Raw genomic sequence first — 19,487 nt, 5'->3', positions numbered from 1 at the left:
TCATGGCACTGCGGCCCAACGCTCACTAAACCTTTCTAAAACCTAGGAGGTTACGCTGAGCGAGTATAACGTTGCAACCCTTTCTTGTCTTCTGTGCGTTGTTGAACAATAAAATATTCGCAGCGTGCGCGTTAACTAAAAGCCGAATTCTCCTGTCTGTCATTCCCCCTTCGCAGCCATTGGCATGCACATTGAGCACAATCTTTTATTGTTCAACAACGCACAGAAAAAATTTCTCACCGGCACCACCTTGCAGGTCAAAATGTTATACTTGTTACACACTACTACAATGGCTACGAGAAACAAACGGGTGCCGCTATAAAGAGCTTCGCCCCTAAAACTGCCAGAGGGCGCTCACGTCTCACGTGTGACGTGACTTGATGCATTCGCTCGCCTCCGCTGCACGATCGAGGCACTCTAACGCAGCGCCTCCAGAATACCAGTCACCAAGTTTCTTGCGCAGAACATCAAATAAATATTTGTTCACTCTGTCCACACGTAAGACTATCGTCTCTCGACGACATTTGCAGATTAACATGCATATACGGGGCCATTTCTTTTCAATAAAATAAATCAATAAATTTTTACTAATCATGCTTACAGTTCATTCATCCTAATGTTAGACAAATGAATGCTCCCATTTTGTATGTATACTAGATAGCTTTTGAATTCATCGAAAACTGCATATTCATTATCAGTCTGACGTTTAAAGAATTTATACTAATATACAGAAAACCATAATCAATTGCTCGACTGAAAGTGTCTCAAAGAGAGAGCATCGTGTCACCGGTGACTGGTGTTGCTAATAAAACGATCAGTGGCCCCTTTTTCATGAGGATTGGTCGTGACACTCATGGCATGTTCGGCAGGCAGCACCGGTGGTGTTTTGTGTGCACACCTGCGGCGCCGCATTGGCTGTGCTCTCCCCTCTGGTTGTGGCGCTGGATTTTCACGCGTCTTCCCGGGCGTGTAACTACCTGTATAATTCTGTGAAAGGTAGGAACTTGTAGGATACGGGAGATGCGGATCTCTTGTTAATAAGGGACCCGGCGTTTCCTACTAGACGCGGCACATCCACCCCCAGGGACTCCACCCCAGACCTAGTTTTTGTGAAATATGCTGGCTCCGTAGGTTGGGGAAATATTCTGACGGATTTAGGAAGTGATCAATATATTACAGTTACTAAATTGCAGATGGAGGCGAAATCTAAAATAAAGTTCACTAACGTCGATTGGGATAAGTTTTGGGAGTCATGCAGGGCTCGAGCGGAACAGGGGGAAATCCCGTACTCTCTGGAGCCATGGACGAGAGATTATGCTGCAGGGCGTTACGGCGGTTACCAGGACCGTTGAGAGAGGTACAGACAGAAAAAATGGACAGTCAGCTTGCCCATTTACTGGAGGCAAAGCAGTTGCTATTGGCCAGATGAAAGGGCCAGAGGCTTAATCGTAAGCTTCGAAAAAGATCGTGGAGTTTAATACACAAATTGAAGAAAATCGACAAAACTTGTCGATGCAGCAGTGGTATGAAATTTGTAATTCAGTGGATGAACAAATGCAAACCAGAGGTAAATAGAATTTTTTAATACACCTGCTTGACGAGTCGAGCACTAAATATAATCAGAGGGGGGTCCTCGCTAGAATACTCCATCTTGCCCAAAAATCCTGCCCGGGCGCAGAGCTATTGGGGCAGCTTGCTAAGATGTATCTACCACTAGCAGTCCGATTCCAACATGCAAGTCTATCGAGGGTTTATGGGAACACCTTGTGTCCATTTGGATGCACCCTTCACCATGAACGATGTGCGACGTGCCCTCCACGAACTCAATGGCCGATCGGCAGAAGGTCTGGATAGGGCCACCAACAAAGCGCTTCGGAACTTGGAAGAAGACTCTGTTGAATTTCTTACTGATAAGATTAATAGAATTCGGAAGAGAGGTGACATCCCGAAGCAATGGATGTTGGCCATGGTGATCCTCATTCCCAAGCCCGGTAAAGCACCAAGTTTGGCTAATCTGTGCCCCATCTCTCTCACGTCATGTGTGGGAAAGGTGGCGGAACATGTTATCCAGAACCGAATAGCGGATTGTGTTTAGAAGAAGTGGTTAACGATTTACAGTACTTGGTACTGTACTACGGGAGAGCTGAAAGCCGTTCCTTGCCGGCATCCGGTATCATCCGCTGATGTACACAGAGCACAATGATCTCTTTCCTCATTACCTAATTGGCTCTAGGCCAGGCCTATCTACATAGGATGCTATGAAAGTCATTAAGACTCAAATTTTAGATAATCATACCAGAGACACCACAGTGATCCTAGGCTGTATATGGAAAAGGCGTTTGATAATGTCCGTCATGATTCCATTTTGGATGCGATCTCTAGTCTCAACTTAGGTTCCTCATTTCATGCGTTTGTCAGATCCTTCCTGAGGGGTTGAAAAGCCATACTTAAAGTTGGAGATCTAGAATTGGATGTGCAAGTGCTGGGAACAGGGACACTTCGCGGGGATCTGTTCTATCACCTTTACTTTTTAACATCGTGATGGCTGGTCTCTCGAGGCAGCTTTTTGGAAATTCAGATGTTGGTCACACAATTTATGCCGATTATACCACTATTTGGTGTTGAGGAGAAAGTGATGGCACTGTAGAGGCTGCCCTGCAAGAGGCCATCAACACTACCGAGAGTTTTCTGGAGGACACAGGCCTTTCCGGCTCTCCGGAAATTCTGAGCTTCTCCTCTATAACCCGGACAAGAAGGACCGTCGACCGCGAGACTGGGTGCCGCCCCTAAAGGTAGACATTCACCTACGTACTAAAAGTGGACGATCAATCCCCAAAGTCACTTCCATTCAGATCTTAGGTAGGACGCTAGAAGCAACGGGCACCAATAACATCACGATTCAAAGGTTAGTAAAAAGACATATTTTTATTAGGCTCATAAGGCGGGTGGCTAATTGAATAGCAGGACTATCAGAGGACAACTTGGTCAGGATTATACATGCTTTTCTGCTGTATCATTTTGCATATGTGACGGCAATGCATGTTTAGAAGAGACCGGAAAGAGACAAGCCTAATGTGATGATAAGGAGAGCGGTAAGGATAGCCCTTGGGCTCCCCAACTACACCCACACCGATGGCCTCCTGCAGTTGGGAATTCATTAAACATTGGAAGAAATCGCGGAAGAGCAAGAAAGAACACAGGTAATTGGGTTGTCTGGCTTAAAAGCGGGGAGGATAATTCTCGCGCATATGGGTATTCCACCAGCTCAGATTGAGGCTCTGTACCCAAAGGTTGACGAGGGATCAAAAGGAGAACATCATTGTTCCGCCTGCCCCGCGGAACATGCATCCCCAACGAAATGTAGGAAGAAGGAGAGCACGTGCTCGGGCCCTTCTCCACCAAGTTGCGGATCTCGATGGGGGTGCCTCTTTCGTAGACGCGGCGCAATATGATGACCAGAGAGACCGACTCACGTTAGTGGCAATCATACACAAAGGTATTGCAATGAATGTGGCGTTGGTGTGCGCCAAAACTGCCAATGCAGTGAGCGGGTTGCCATTGCCTTGGCCCTTTTACATCAGCGTCATGAACATATATTTAGTGATTCTAGTGCTGCCATTCGTGCCTTCAGTGTTGGAGCTGCGTGCGAAGAGGCCAAAAACATACTCGGTGAAAAGTCGCTTACAACCCACACCCTTACATGATTTCCGGCTCATATGGAAAACATGGATGGAGGGATTATCAATCTCAATGAGTTGGCCCACTCCAGGGTGCGAGGGTTAGCTGTCCATGGCCATGAAGAACCTTTGGGTCGAACTGGAGATTTCATAAACAGGGATCCGCCCTCTACATACAATGAAATTGCCCAAAATATCGCTATGGATATAAATTGTTTTCACATCCACATAAGAAGCTAAATAGAGCGCAGGCACTTACATTGCAAAGTTCAAACAGAAATGTACCCTAACCCTGCCTTTCTCCACAAGCTTTACCCTTTGGTTTATTTAACCAGCTCGTGTAGAAAATGTGGTGGTTTAGCTACCTTACATCACATGCTCTGGGAGTGCCCCTCGGTAAGCGGCACCGATACAGCATCGTCCAGAAAGTAGGACTCCACTCTGTGGAGTCCAGACATAACATCGCAACTTTGGGCTGTCCAGAGGGCCCACGATGCGGTGCTAGGTCTCTACCTTACTGTACCATCGTGGGAGCGGCCCGCCTTGTGCTAGGGCACATGCCTTCGGACTTTCACTATAAAGTTTTCCCAAACCAAACGTATATCGGAGGCGCAACATCAATATGTAAGTATTAGGTGGTGTGTTACTTGACAGAAATACATAGATCGTAATTCTAAAAAACCTAGTGTTTCTTACGCTGCCCTGACAATGTGACGCTACGAACGAAAAAGCAGATGTTTCTTACGCCGCGCTAAAGAGGCCGTGCTACTCACGGCAAAGCGCTCTGGCGATGGTTTGGTGCTGCCACCTGGCGATTGCCTTGGGTTTTACTCAAGGTCGTATTTCTAGAGGACGCTGCCAGGTGGCGTTTATATCTCGCGCAGTGCATCCTTTGCATGCATATGCGCGGGACTTCCTTACAGACAGACAAGTCACTATCCGCATAGGGACCTTAAATCTCAGCCCATCACCATGGGTGATATTGGTACTGCCCAAGGAGCTGTCCTTTCCCCACTCCTCTTAAATATCGCCCTCATGCGTCTGCCGGAGGCCCTAAATGAAATTTCGCAAGTACGCCACGCCGTATACGCTGAAGACGTCACAATCTGGAATCGGTCTGATCATCATCATCATCATCATCATCATCATCATCAACAGCCTGACTACGCCCACTGCACGACAAAGGCCTCCCCATGTTCCGCCAATTTACCCGGTCCTGTGCTTGCTGCTGCTAATTTATACCCGCAAACTTCTTAATCTCATCTGCCCACCTAACCTTCTGTCTCCCTCTAACCCGCTTGCCTTCTCTGGGAATCCAGTTAGTTACCCTTAACGACCAGCGGTTATCCTGTCTACGCGCTACATGCCCGGTCCATGTCCATTTCTTCTTCTTGATTTCAGCTATGATATCCTTAACCCAAGGAGAGCAGAAAGGTGGGTCTTAAAATGAATCTGCAGAAAACGAAAGTAATGTACAACAACCTCGCAAAAGAGCAGCACGTCGAGATAAGTAATAGGGCACTTCGATTTGTAAAAGACTATGTCTACTTAGGGCAGGTAATAACCGCGGAGCCTAACCACGAGATTGAAGTAACTAGAAGAATAAGAATGGGTTGGAGCACATTTGGCAAGCACTCTCAAATTATAATAGGTAGATTGCCACTATCCCTCAAGAGGAAGATATATAACAGCTGTATCTTGCCGGTACTTAGCTACGGAGCAGAAACCTGGAGACTTACAAAGAGGGTTCAGCTTAAATTGAGGATGACGCAGCGAGCATTGGAAAGAAAAATGGTAGGTGTAACCTTAAGAGATAGAAGAGAGCAGAGTGGATTAGGAAACAAACGGGGGTTAAGGATATCATAGCCGGTCTGGTAGCATGGGTCAGATAGAAGAAGCCTTCCAACAGGCCACCTCCATCGTATAAAAGATAGGACGCAAAAGTGGTCTGGAGTGCTCCCCCACCAAATCAGAAATCCTAGTATATATAAATAAGGCATCTGACAATACATTTCTCAACGTACAACTCAATCGAATGCAAATTAAAGAGGTTGAAACCATCTGAATTCTGAGGCAACAACTCATTAGCTTTACATAAACTAAAAACGTCCTGCCTACAAATCTCTAAGATGATTAGTCGGGTAGCTAACTGACGACGAGGGATAAAATACCATGACATAACGCGACTCATTCGGGCATTTGTTATCAGCCGCATAACCTATAGCTTTCCTTACCTTAGGGTCTTGAAAGCAGACGAGCACAAAATAGACAGAGTCACACGTGTGACTCTCAAGAAGGCTCTTAACATTCCCTCGAGGACATCCACGAAACGTCTGTTTCAAATGGGGCTCCACAATACCGTATCAGAACTATTCCATGCACACCAGACGAATCAAGTCATGCGCCTTGCCATTACTAAATTACGACGGAAAACACTATCAGAACTTGGCATCGAAGCCCCCATTGAGAGAAGGGAAAAAGAACGTATCCCACATGAATGGAGGCAGGACTTCATCATCAAACCACTTCCACGCAACATGCATCCTTAGTTCCACGAACATCGACGTCGGGCACAGGCAAAAGTTCACGACAACTACTCAGATACTGAGGGCGCCTTCTTTGTTGATGCAGCTGGACCAGTGAACGGCAAACATACAGCAAGCGTCATTCATTATGGAAAACAGGTTGATTGTATATCAGCCCAGGACACAGACACAACTAGTATGGAAGAAGCAGGAATCGCCCTCACCCTGCGAAACCAAAGGTCCACTTTCGTTCTAACAGGTTCGAAAGCAGCCTACTTAAATTTTTGTAAAGGCTACATTGGCCCCATTGCGCATCGACTTCTTACACAACTCTCGTACTCATGCTCAGAGGGCGAATGGAAACAGCTGATATGGATACCCGGCCGCTGCGAAGTTAGAGGCAATGAGCTCACCCATGCCTCGGCCCGACAATTACTCTTCCGGGCCTCCAACCCTAGCATACCGCACCCACCCTCGGCTATGCGTATGGACCCGTTCCTAACGTACACAGATATTCTAGAACATCAAAGACTCGAAAGACGGAAACTTCTACACCCGGGGCCATACTCAGTAACGAATCGGGTAGCATGGCATCGCCTGCAGACCTTGTCTTAGCCTAGTCCATACATACTGTCGAAGATAGATCCTGACACATACGCACCACAGTGCAGGTTCTGTGTCACTAAAACAGCCACCCTGTACCACATGGTATGGGAATGCCCACACAATCCACCTCCACAACCCAGAGCACAGCACAACACTGTAGGGTGGGAGGCAGCTCTATCCAGCTCGGATCCGAAAACCCAGGAGGCCCTCGTGAGACGAGCGAGGACAGCGGCCCGTGCCAATGGGATCCCGGACTAAGGAGCCCACTCACCGACACTCCTTCCTCGGTCGCAAATGTTTCATTCTTTCTTTCTCCTTCATTTCATGGATGCCAGCCACTTGCGGCTGATGCAACCTAGAGACGGCGCCGTCTGAGCAGCATTGCATCGAAGACTACAAAACCAAATCGCGTGCATCCTACCGCCAGTGAACGGATTTCCACAATAGCACCCTTATTTTAAACATCAAATATAAAATTTTCTCCTTTATTTTTTACGTGGAGCTATTTGAGACAGGACGCAGCATGCACAAGCAAGCAAGTTGTATTTATTTATATTTTACAGCATTTTTAGACGTGCGAGAAAGTCCCGTCTTCTTACGTGTTCCCGAAACGTTAAGCGGCATCTGCGTCTACATGAAACGCTGATGGTGCGCCCCCGTTCCTTTCCACAGCGTTATACGACAAGCGCGCCAAACCAAACTACTTCGCGCAGGGCTACATGCACACAAGCCACGCCGCCGTAGCCTTCTTTTCAATTACGAGAAAAAGTCGTCGCCGAATATATCATACTTCGACGACATTTGCAGCTAAACACGCATATACGCGGTCAATATTTTATCAGCTATGTATTGCGTTCTGGCGCTGCAATCGCACTGCAAAACTCAACTGGCTGATGGTTAACACAAATGCTACAAGCCCTTATACATTAAATACTTAAATATTACGACATTATAACTTATACAAATGCTAGACGTGATCTTACGCAGGGTGCAATAATACACTGTACGGGGCCAAGAAACAAAAGAAAAATAAACATGTTACCGAAAACATCATACCTTTCAAGGAGGTCAAGAAAAAAAACGCCACATTCTGCTTAAGGGGACCATGTGTATATACGAAGCAGCAGCGACGTTGACTCTGGCGCTCATCACGGCGTTGCGCAGGAGAGAAATCTGAGGAGGCACAAAGCACGCAGTGGTGGACCAGCGTTTCTTACTTTAGCATGCCAGTTGCTGCTAAGGGGCAATGACAGACAAAACACTCAGATTGGACACAGAAACCTGCAGTCCACTTTTAGTTAACGCGCATGCTGCGAATTTCTATTGTTGAACAACGCGCAGGAGAAATCTCTCACCGGCGCTAACTTGGAGGTCAAGACCAGTCAAGCGTTGTGCAGCGCCTTTCAATTATTGGCGGCTCTCAGCTCTCACACAGAAGAGTACAAAGAACCCTAAATCGTTAACTACATTTTCTAAACACATGGGACACATAGCAGTGGGGCATCGTAAGATGTTTGTTATGCCGTCTGATCACTTCCTCTTGTGGATTTTTATCGCCACGGCCTCTTCGAGCGTGAGTCCCGCGGAACGGCTTTCTGCTACCTCATAATAGAGTACCAAGTACTCCATATCGTTACCCAATTTTAAATGCGAAGAATCATTTCTTGGTGAACTTCGGCGACTTTGAGCGTATATCTATCTATCTATCTATCTATCTATCTATCTATCTATCTATCTATCTATCTATCTATCTATCTGTCTATCTATCTATCTATCTATCTATCCGCCTACGACTTCTAGCTCTCCTGGCCTTTTCGATATTGGTATCGATACCAAACTTTGTATGACATGGCATGACTGTATGAAGAACATATTTGACTACTCATATCATGAAAATCATGACATAGATGTCATGAATGTCATGATTTACATTTCATTGTCCTGCTGCTCTAGCAGTGGTTTCGTTCAAATGGCATGCTGCAAAACTGGTATGTGATAACATGATTGCATGGCGAGCACAAGCGACAGACCCTAACATTAAAATCGTGACATTTTTGTCATGTAACATGACTACATGCCACGCTCATAATGCGCTCGCGGCCGTTTCGCTAGCGTCACATATATGGAATTTTGTATTATAGTACGTGTATGTATGACGAAGGTATGTGACTGGTGCAAACATGATAATCATTAGATGCGTGTCATGTAACAACATGACTACATGCCACACTGATGATGCGCTCGTGGCCGTTTCGCTAGCTTCATATATGCCAAATTTGATATTACGTGACGCCAATGGATGACGAAGGCATGTGACTGGTGCGACATGATAATAATGAGATGAGTGTCATGTGAGAACATGACTACATGCCACAGTCAAGGTGCCAATACATTTCGATGTGACGTGGTGAGTGTGCTTGCCGGCGTTCATTTCGTTGCATTGCCATGCCGGACGCCAGTCCTCCCATATACTCGCAGGCGCGTGCCACGCTGCATTGCTTTCACGCATGCGCGTTTCAGCACGTCCGGCATTCCTCCATCACGAAGAAAGGGAGACGCGGTGTTGTCTAGGGCAGCGCATCGGCGCGAAATGCAGCATGTCGCATTCCGCGCCGGTCGCCATCGGGCCGCGCCGACGGACGCTGGTCACACCTGGCGTCAAGCTATAGAGTGCTCGCGTTTTGCCCTTCATGATGCGCTCGCGGCCATTTTGTGAGCTCTACATATACAAAATTTGGTGTTATGTGATGTCAATGGATGACGAAAATGTATGACTGGTGCAAACATGATAATCCTGACACGCGTGTTATGTAAGAACATGACAACATACCACGCTCATGGCATGCTCACGGCCGTTTCGCTAGCTCCACATATACCAAGTTTGGTATCACTTGGCGTGAATAGATGACAAAAATAAAAGACATCCAAACATGATAATCATGACATGGAAGTAATGTACGGCATCATTTACCTCCACCCCGTAACGTTGGGCTGATTTTAAAGTGACATATCAAGCTTTCTTATTCGTGCTTCACATATCATCGATTCCCACTGTACGTGGGATCTGCCAATTTTTTCTCAACACACCTTGCTCGGGGATGCTATCGGGGTAGGCGTTGCGAGGCGGAAGTGACGTGTAGGATTTATAGAAGGAGATGATGCGCATGCGCAATGAAGATGTAAACGCCGAGAGGAGGAATGCCTAGAAGAGAGAGTCCAATGAATCCAATCCAATGTTGATACACGACGCGCATATCATGATTTTCATGTTATGACTAGTCAAATATTTTCTACATAAAGTCATGTTATGCGATACCAAGTTTGGTATTGATACCATCATCGAAGCAACCAGGAGAGATTAATTTGCTAGTTTCGAAGCAACCTGGAGAGATTGATGAGTTATTGGATTGGATAAACTTTTATTTGGTCCTCCAAAACGCAGATCACTATGTTGCGGGCAGCTCCCACGTGGGGACTGAGATGCCAAGATCCTCAGCCGCCTCGCGGGCTAGATTCATGAGCTAGTTTGCTTTCGAAATGTGAGTACTTTTGTGGTAGTGCAATTGAATACCAAAAACTAAGAGTTCATCATTCGTACTTAAAGGTCCACTCACCAGGTTTGCCAATTTTGAGCTGACAAGCGCAATGCGTAGACGAGGCATTCATTATCACGTCTGCCAAAATTTGCAACGCTACGCGCCGCGGAAACGGGTCGAATTTGAAGATGAACGCTGCTCCCCCTCCCCTCTGCCGGCGCACTCGTAGAGAATGATGGCATGACGTAGGCGTATGAATGGCCCTACGTATACGGCAAGGCAATGACGTTGGTCCTCTACGTAGACGACTCTGCTCCGACGTTGTCAACAGTATACCACGTGATATGGCAAAATTATTGAACATGACATGCGTAGTTTATGTATAAGTTGCTGGAGGAGATTAATAAATCTCTGGATAAATAATGAGACGCAATAAGAGAATGTGAGCGTTCTTTTTTTGTCATTTTCCCTCGTGAATTGCAAGGAGATGCAGGGATAACGTGCCAGCGTTTCGCATGCGTTCGTGTCCCCGCGGTCAACGCATTGAGCAGACGACCGCAGTGGAACGCTCCTACGCGTTCGCGCACTCATTGTGCTCATGTACTCTACCGCATCTAAGCCAGCGTTTCCAAACAATCCCGCAGAAACAGACAGAAGACCACGAAATAACGCTGGTCAACAAAGCAACGCTGCTCGCGTGCTCAGGAGTTGGACTTGTTTGGGCATGTCATGCACACGTCACCTTATGGTCGGATGCTGGAGATGGTGGCGAAGAGATTTGGCTTGCGAAGGCTATGTGGAGAAGCGGCAAGGGTTTCGAGCTCGCCTCCTCTCATCCTCGTTTCGCACCGCTTCAAAAAACCTGTTTTCTCCACTCGTGATGAACCGATTCAAAAAATTTTTGTGGCAAAATGTTCCTCATCGGAAACCCAACAATTTCCACTGTCTAACTAAAATTCGGTATAGGGCCTGGTGAGTTGCCCTTTAAAGTATGACATTTGGCTAGGTAATTATGTGGTAATATAGAAAAAAATTCAGGACGTTCAAATTTTAGGCCTAAAGTCACGTGCACAAAAATGAGCCGGTGTGGCAACACCAGCTATTTGAAACTCGCGAAAAGGGCTCGACGTTGTGGAAACGAGAAAGTGTTACGGAAATGATGCAGATTCTCTCGGGGTGGGACATTGATCACTGTGGCTGGAGCTTGTGTTTAATCTTAGAGATTGTAACCGTTTGTAAATCGTTCACAATTTGTTCTGAACACTATTATGTGGAGAGTTGTTGCAGCATCTCGCTTTACATAACAGAGTAAGGAATTCTCCGGATTATATACGTTTTGAGGCGGAAGTAATAAACCTCTCTGTTTTTTGTAGGCATTGTCAGGTACCGATATTATCACGTACGCGCGAACGGCGTGTCCTCTTCGTCTTCGCGGGCCGGATCAGTAAAAAGAATACCAAAGAAAGGCGCGAATATCACGTGACCAGGCCGTATTTGTTGACGGAAAGACGGACTAGGCTTGACAATGGCGCGAAAGTTCTGCGCAATTCTGCAGAGTTGAGTAATCTATCAACAGCGTAAAAAAAAGAAGAGAATATCCAGGGAGACACACCGACTTGGCGGCGTGTCTGTGCGTCTCCCTGAGTGGTCTGGCATTTTCACTGTTAAAATCTTTCATATACATACACAGTCCTTCAACACTTACCTAGTGTTAAGGGACTATGGTGTACATACGAACCACCTCGCCAAGCATCCGTTTTAGCAAAGTGATGCTCTTGAAAGGTGACAATTACCATTCGTCCAATCTTAAAAGCCGGCTTAAAGGCCATTAGTGCAGATATCTTTTTTCGTATAGAGGATGAAAAATTCGTCTTGCCCTGTTACGTACAGGTACGCAAAGAAAAGAGGAAATGCGTACGGAGGGGGGGGGGGGGGCGAGGTGGCTCAGAGACACTAGGAGGGGTGGCGTCCCCTTAATTTCTTAAGAATGGAGGGCGCAAAGTTTGTCCCATATATTGACACAATAAGGAGGAGGCGCTACGGCGAATTCCTCCCACCACCTCAGAAGGGGAAGCCTGCCCGTGCTTTTGATAGCGCGCGTGCACGCATTCTTTATAAGCTAACCAGAGTATCCACGACACGTTTCTCACTGGGCCAATGAGCTTTCTTTCCGGGAAACATGGGTGGAATTCAAGCCTTTCTGCAAGTTTTTCATGCTTTACATTTTCATAGAGTGCGGTAATGGGACAAAGCGCAAATGCAGTGGTCGTGTTATCTCTTTTATACTGATGGGCTAGTTGGAGTGCCATTATATTGGGCGAAGCAGTGCACGATGCACGAAGTTGCGCAGACTTGTGTTAGCGTCATTTATATGTGGGCGCGATTGCGTCCTTTTTTGTGCTTCTTCGTCAAATATTGTGCCTTCTGTCTTCTAGCTTTGTGCGAAACGTACTTTGAGGAGTATTCGATCGCGATAAGGAAGGCCGCATAAACAAATGCCTCAAAAGACTCTGCCTGACAAAGTTTTGTGTTCTCGTTTTCTTTCTCTGTATAGCTCGCAACTTCAATGTCGCCCAAGCAGAAGCCATGCTGCGAGAGGTGAGCATATTTTATCTGTATCGAGTACACGAGGGCAGACTGAGCGCTTCTCAGCCTGTATTTCCTGGATACCCAATTGCAGGTTTGCAGATGAATTGTAGAAAAAATCTTGTCCTTAAGGCACGGCGTTACAAGTATATTCTTTGTTGAACACTAGTGAGTTAGCGAGTGAGTGAGTTAGTGTGTGATTGAGTGAGTGAGTGAGTGAGTGAGTGAGTGAGTGAGTTAGTGAGTGAGTGAGTGAGTGAGTGAGTTAGTGAGTGAGTGAGTGAGTCCACGTGTATTCAAAAAGAGCTGATGAAATCAGCTCGGGAAAGTTACCTGGTGGCGAATAAAGAAGTTAACAGATCAAAAGTGAACAATGGCGACTATTTCACTTGTACCGAGTACATAAATCGAACTCTCAATTGAGTGAACTTCAAGAAAGTGACGTTAATAGTTACCTTAACTGAGAGTTCACTAAACTAAATAATCACTAGAATACGAAAAAAAAAAGCCTTGCTCACGACAGAAATCAAGTTAAATGCGCGAAAAGAAATTTTCTTTGATAAGAGTTCTGTAATTTTCATTTCGACTGGTGCCCTTAAATCGCTTTAAGAGACAACGCTCCTAGAGAGTATACGTGTGTGTGCATTGCCTATGGCACAGCTTGTTGCTGTGGCACAAATTTTCGCAACTTTCTAATATATCCCAAGCCTCGGCCTGAGTTGCAGCGTTCAGACCTACTGCAGCCATTACAACTTCTTAGCCGCACTCTTTCAGTTTCTAAATATGATAGCTCCTACGCAGGTACCGAAGCGCACGTGGCTCATTTTCGTCTGCGGCATGGATGCGCTTTACCTCGGCGGCGCTGCATGTGCCAGCCGTGTTGAAATGATGATGGCTGTGTTCCAATTCTTAGACAGCACGTCTGCGCAATATGCGTAGCAGTATGCGTAGACTGTCTATAGACAGTCTACGCAGACTGCTTAGAAGACCGCACCAAGCCCATGTTGTCCGAGAATTGGAACACGTTAAACAGCTTTTACGCGACGATGCGCCACCTCGCGTGGAGAAGAAAAAGCTAAAAGAAACAAACGTAACACGTGTAATTTCTGGCTTATTTCGTGTTGAAATCAAAAACAAATAAACGTTACTGACATTCAGCGTCTGGGAAAGCGTCTGCTTATGTGCAGACGACCATTCTGGTGAGATTTGATCTATCTGAGCGATTCGCTGAGCCGCCATCTTGTTTAGACAGCAAAGTAGCAAGCATCGTATTTGTCTACGATGTGGTCTTCTCGGTGCAGTCTACTTTGCCGGCTACGTGAGAATTAGAATGGGACTTAATATGGCCGCCGTCCATACAGCTGTCTATTTAGCCGTATACGGTGAGTATTGGAACACAGCGGATGTGTGCGGTTTAACATCCCAAAGCCACCATATGGTTATGAAAGACGCCCTAGAAGAACGCTAGTGAGTGAGTGAGTGAACGTGCACCTGCCGTTCCTGAACGTGCACCCGAACGTGAGCTGACGGGCCTACAGCATAATCGCCTCCACCGACAATGCAGCTGGGAATCGATCCCGCAACCTGCGGTTCAGCAGCTGAGTACCTCAGCCACTAGACCACAAGCGATCATGCACCACCGTCGATAGATGGGTGATTTGGATGTGGCGCGCGTCGCCAACGCCAGTGCTGAAGTTCCTTCGACTGAAATATTCACTACTCATAAATACGCTTACCTGAGTTTTTTTGGCATAGAACACATAGTAAAACTGCCAGAAATGTTCTAAAGGTCCGTTATTCGGAAATTTTCATTCAACCGGCGTTCGTACAATCGAGAGTTCACTGTACAAGCATCAAAACAAAATTACAACAGTTGTTTATCATCAAAAGGCAACTTATTTATTTATTATTTATTTTCAAATACTGCAGCCCCGTTATGGGGCTATCGCAGGAGTGGGTACACAGCAAGAAATAATAAAAAGGTACAAAACAAAACAACTGAATACACAAGTACATTGGCAGATCATATAAATACCAAAATTTTACAGAGTTATACAAACAATGAAATGTTTACAGCACACCGTATTTTAACGCCTTCAAAATTCATCTTTCTGCAAAGACCGAATGTGACCTGGTATGAGGTTCCACATTTCAATACATCGAGGAAAAAAGGCGTATTTGAAGAAATCAGTACGAGGATGAAACACAGATACATTAACTGCGTGGCTGTTTCTGGTGGATGATGGTCTGGCAGGTGTTATGTAGTTGTTGTGTGGTAAATGTTGTGGTGAGTTAAATAAAGAGTGAAAAAGTTTCAGAGACTCGATGTCACGTCTTTTAGAAAGTGATGATAGACCAAGCTGCGCTAGATGGCATGATGGTGAAAAATTACGATCATAGCGTCTGTAAATGAATCGAATAGCTGTTTTCTTAGCAATGACTGGTTTATTTTGAAATTGGCCGCTAGCTATTTTTAAAGCTCATATAGAGGAAGCATACCTCATAATGTATGACTGTAATATTCGTACGAAGCCATGGAAATACGGCAGGATTCATTAGAAGTTATTCGTTAGACAGGGATATGATAGGATTTCATGTTTTGTGACATTTCTCGAGCTGTTGTTTCTATTTATTTTTTTCCATTGAAACAGAACCTACAATGGCGCAAACAGAACAACGTGGACACGATACTGGAGGACTACGAACCTACAGAGGTGAGTAAGCTCGCAACTGCTGAAAAGTAACTAACGTAGCTGGCAAGAAAACTTGCAACATACACACGACACACGTCGCTGGTACAACTGATAATCCAATTATTTTGCTGCACAACTCAACAGCAGTATGTCGGTTCACATGTAACAAGAATGTTTTATTCATGCGCAAAAAATAGCACTGCACGATTCAACTCTGTATATAGCTCCGACTGTAATGAAAAGAAGTGAAGTGCATTAGTGTCGACTCGACGCTGAGTCCCAGTCCCAATGTACGATGTTGTAGGCGCGAAACTTCCAAATTCAAGATCAGCATGTGTTAACTTGACATGCGTGTGCAGTGTAATCTCGAAGATATGCTTTTTTTTTCATTGGAACCGGAAGGCAAAACGTGTAATGCGAAAATTGTATAAACCAACAATGTTAAAAAGGAAGAAAATATGTACACTCCATCAGTGACAACTCGCTTTTATTGAGCACCATTGAAGTAGCTGGTCAATTTGCGCGGCACCATCTTCTTTTCACCGTGCGATGCCCCAGACGTAGAGACGAACAGAAGTAGAAGATCATTTGTCTCTTCTATAGCTTTTTTGGTAGCGACCTCTTCGCAGAGAAACGGACGCTGTCGTGGCCTCGGCGGCTATGCAACATGCAAATTGCGGATTGTTGGAATGTGGTTTGAGCTAGTATAACCATGAATAAACAGGATGTTAAGATATATTGATCAAAATACACTTTTAATGTCGAGTTATGCATTTTTTGGGAAAAATTTGATGGTGTTAAACACATGAAAATGCGTTAATTTCTAAGAGGCTTTGGCAAGAAGCAAAAACGCTTTGTGCAGAATCTTATCAATGAGATTCTACTGTGTATACTAAACACGATACGTTTAGATTGCTTCTAGTATTATCAGTAGTAGGCATGTTTGTTTGTTACGCAGGCTATGCCAATGCTTTAGGTGGGAACTGGCTTATTACGCCTGCTGTTTGAATAGTATACAGCGTCAACTATGTTTTGGTAATCTCGTAAATATATGTCTATATAGTAATGAAACGTCACGATGTTATGTTGAATCGTTATTGACGTCTATACTGTCTATGATAAATTAATTGTTTTTCTAAGCCCACGAGTTTCCTGTGACATGATATTACAGATTTGCTTTAGTTTCACAAAGCACGAGTGTGGAAGAGCCTACATTTCAGGCTATTTAGCGAGACACAGATGAGCAGTGTTCAGCAATGTGCATGTTTATCACAGCGTTGTTTACTCGCTGATAACGTTTTGTTTGCCAAACGCCAACTTGTGTGAATGTAACTTACAATGTAATGCGATCGCTTATAATTGTGCAAATAATTTGTAGATATGATCACCCTTCATGCCCGCGTTTACTGTCAGCTGTAACTTTCTTCGTGCTCCTTCCTGAATTGCGTTATTCAAGCATTTGTTTAACGAATACTGATTTGTACTTGTTAATACAACTATATGGTAACCTGATAGCGTATTGAGATTGGTAATGTTATTTTGTTTGCTTTTTGTCTCGTTTCTCTCCTCAATTATTTCTCTCTTTCTTCTTTCGCTTTGGCTTATTCATTCACGCACCACTGGTTCTCTCCGACTTTATGCTTTTCTCCCTTTTCTGTTCTTTCTGTAACAAAAAGCGCACCATTCGTAAGGCCTAAAGTCCTATGAAACTTTAGATGTCCACGGCATTTCTTCCTCAAGGCGGTTGCCCAGACGCTTCCACGAACGGGCGTGCACTACAGACTGACGTAATGAGCCGGACAGCCAGTAACGCCACCTACGGAAAGCATTACCAAGTGCATTAGCAGGCCTATTGCCTTAGTCGCGGAAGTGACCCGTTGCCGTGCTTCAGTCGCCTGGGAGGGGCTTCTCCGGACTTCTTAACTTGTATTGGACTGTAGAGCCGTTCACTAGCACATGGAAAAACATCGTATAACAGCAATTGACGTGAAAGAAAGTGATACGACCGATTACTGTATAACACTCGTTATGTGACAGCGTGAAACTAACGAGATAACTTACTAAGGCACACGTATCGATAGGACACAGCGCTGACACGGTATTTCTTAGTACGTTGTCCCGTTCTTTTCGCGCTGTAACGTAATAAGTGTGATACAGTAATATGTCGTATCACTTTCTGTTATGTCACTTGCTGTTATACGATGTTTTTCTATGTGCCAGTGAACGGCTCTAATACATGAATACAAACTTGCCCAGTTTACTGTACTCCTATATCACATAACAGAAAATTCCTCTGCGGTGCACAAGTGTGCGTTTTTCATCATGGCGAACGTTTCGGCACAGGTTCTTAAAAAGTATTACCCCGGAGGTCTCGTGGGTCACGACAAAGAAGGTTGTCCACTCTGGATCATTCCTTTCGGCTACACAGACATCAAAGGTGAGTGGCGAATTTTCATCTCTGCTCTCAACTTAGAGCTTCGGTGTGCCGGACCTGTAGGCGATGTTTTATCTGAAAGCATCATCATCAAACTTTTTTATCATCTCCAAAACTACAGCTTGTTTCGTTCCACTTATTAGGAAATTGTATGTTGTCATTGCATGATAATGATTACAATATATGCCTGCTTTATACTTTCCTTGCTTTCAAGATAGGGATATCGTTAAATAACACTCTGACGAATGTCACGATATTATCTTCTGATATCACTATCACGGCAATAAAATTCTGACAATAATGACATTCAGTCAGAATGTTTCCGACGTCAGAATGTCAATGAGCCCGTCCTTGTGTGCTTTTTGACAAAGCCGTTACAACCCAGACTTAAAGCGTATGGCCGTAAATGTAATATCTATTTAAAAAGTCGAGGGTCATCAATGGCATGGTCGCAGCTGCGTACCTGGTCGATGTCATGCGCATGCTTTTCGGCGCATATTCAAAAATTTTATACCCACTCTTTCTGCTTTCAGCAGTGTCATTACACTCGTACTTGCTGAAGTTACGATTGCGACATTCTTTAATAAATATGACATCCCAACTTGAACTCAATACCTTAGATGTCACATTAGACGAGAAAATAACCATATGTCCCACATTAGTGGCGACAACATGCAAGAAGTCACAATCACGTAGAGACGTCACCATATGACGTCATCGTGATGATCTCATGGCACCACTGTAACGTCATCACATGACACCATAGGTAGACCAATCGCGGAAGCAGTGCGAAAAAAAAGTGTGAAGTGGAGAATGCTTCCAATGACTCTGATCCCGGAGGTTGTTTATTTCGGGAATCATTGTCGCCAAATCATTTCCCATCGGCTCTAGTAAGTGTCCATGCCGCATTCCTTCCTTTGACTGCTAACATAGGGCGGTACCACACAGCCCCATTCAGCCCCTCCAACAAATAGAGCCATGCGTGAAAGAATGTGAGATATGATGATCCGATATGTGAGGTTTAACGTCCCAAAACCATCATATGATTATGAGAGACGCCGTAGTGGAGGGCTCCGGAAGTTTTGACTGCCTGGGGTTTTTTAACGTGCACCCAAATCTGACCACACCTGCCTACAGCATTTCCGTTTCCATCGGAAATGCAGCCGCTGCAGCCGGAATTCGATCCCGCGACCGGCGGGTCAGCAGCCGAGTACCTTAGCCACTAGACCACCACGGCGGGGCAATGTGAGATATATAAAGCGCGTTTGATGTGTGTCGTGCAGCTGTCTCGTTAGTAAGCCGGGTGCCTGTCGTGGACCGAGAGGTCTAATATTTAATTCCCGTGTACGGAACTTTTTCTTGAAGTTTTCCTTTCTCACGAGTAAGCGTCCATTTGATCAAAGTTCAGTTCACGACGGAAATACTCTATT

The 19,487-nt window shown here is 45.2% G+C and overlaps 1 protein-coding gene across 1 annotated transcript in view; it reads left to right on the top strand.

Annotated features, from left to right (window-relative positions):
* The window catches only part of LOC119172831 (SEC14-like protein 2), a 151,730-nt gene that overhangs the window by 80,919 nt on the left and 51,324 nt on the right, over window positions 1-19,487 (top strand). The window contains exons 3-5 of the mRNA XM_037423981.2: window positions 12,899-12,942; window positions 15,582-15,644; window positions 17,967-18,060. Of these exons, the coding sequence (XP_037279878.2) occupies window positions 12,899-12,942; window positions 15,582-15,644; window positions 17,967-18,060 (201 nt within the window). The remainder of the gene's footprint in view (window positions 1-12,898; window positions 12,943-15,581; window positions 15,645-17,966; window positions 18,061-19,487) is intronic.

Source organism: Rhipicephalus microplus, chromosome 3 (assembly GCF_043290135.1).
Source record: "Rhipicephalus microplus isolate Deutch F79 chromosome 3, USDA_Rmic, whole genome shotgun sequence".
Taxonomy (NCBI): Eukaryota; Metazoa; Arthropoda; class Arachnida; order Ixodida; family Ixodidae; genus Rhipicephalus; species Rhipicephalus microplus.
The sequence above is the reverse complement of the archived record's forward strand: the minus strand, read 5'-3'. Positions and strand labels throughout refer to the sequence as shown.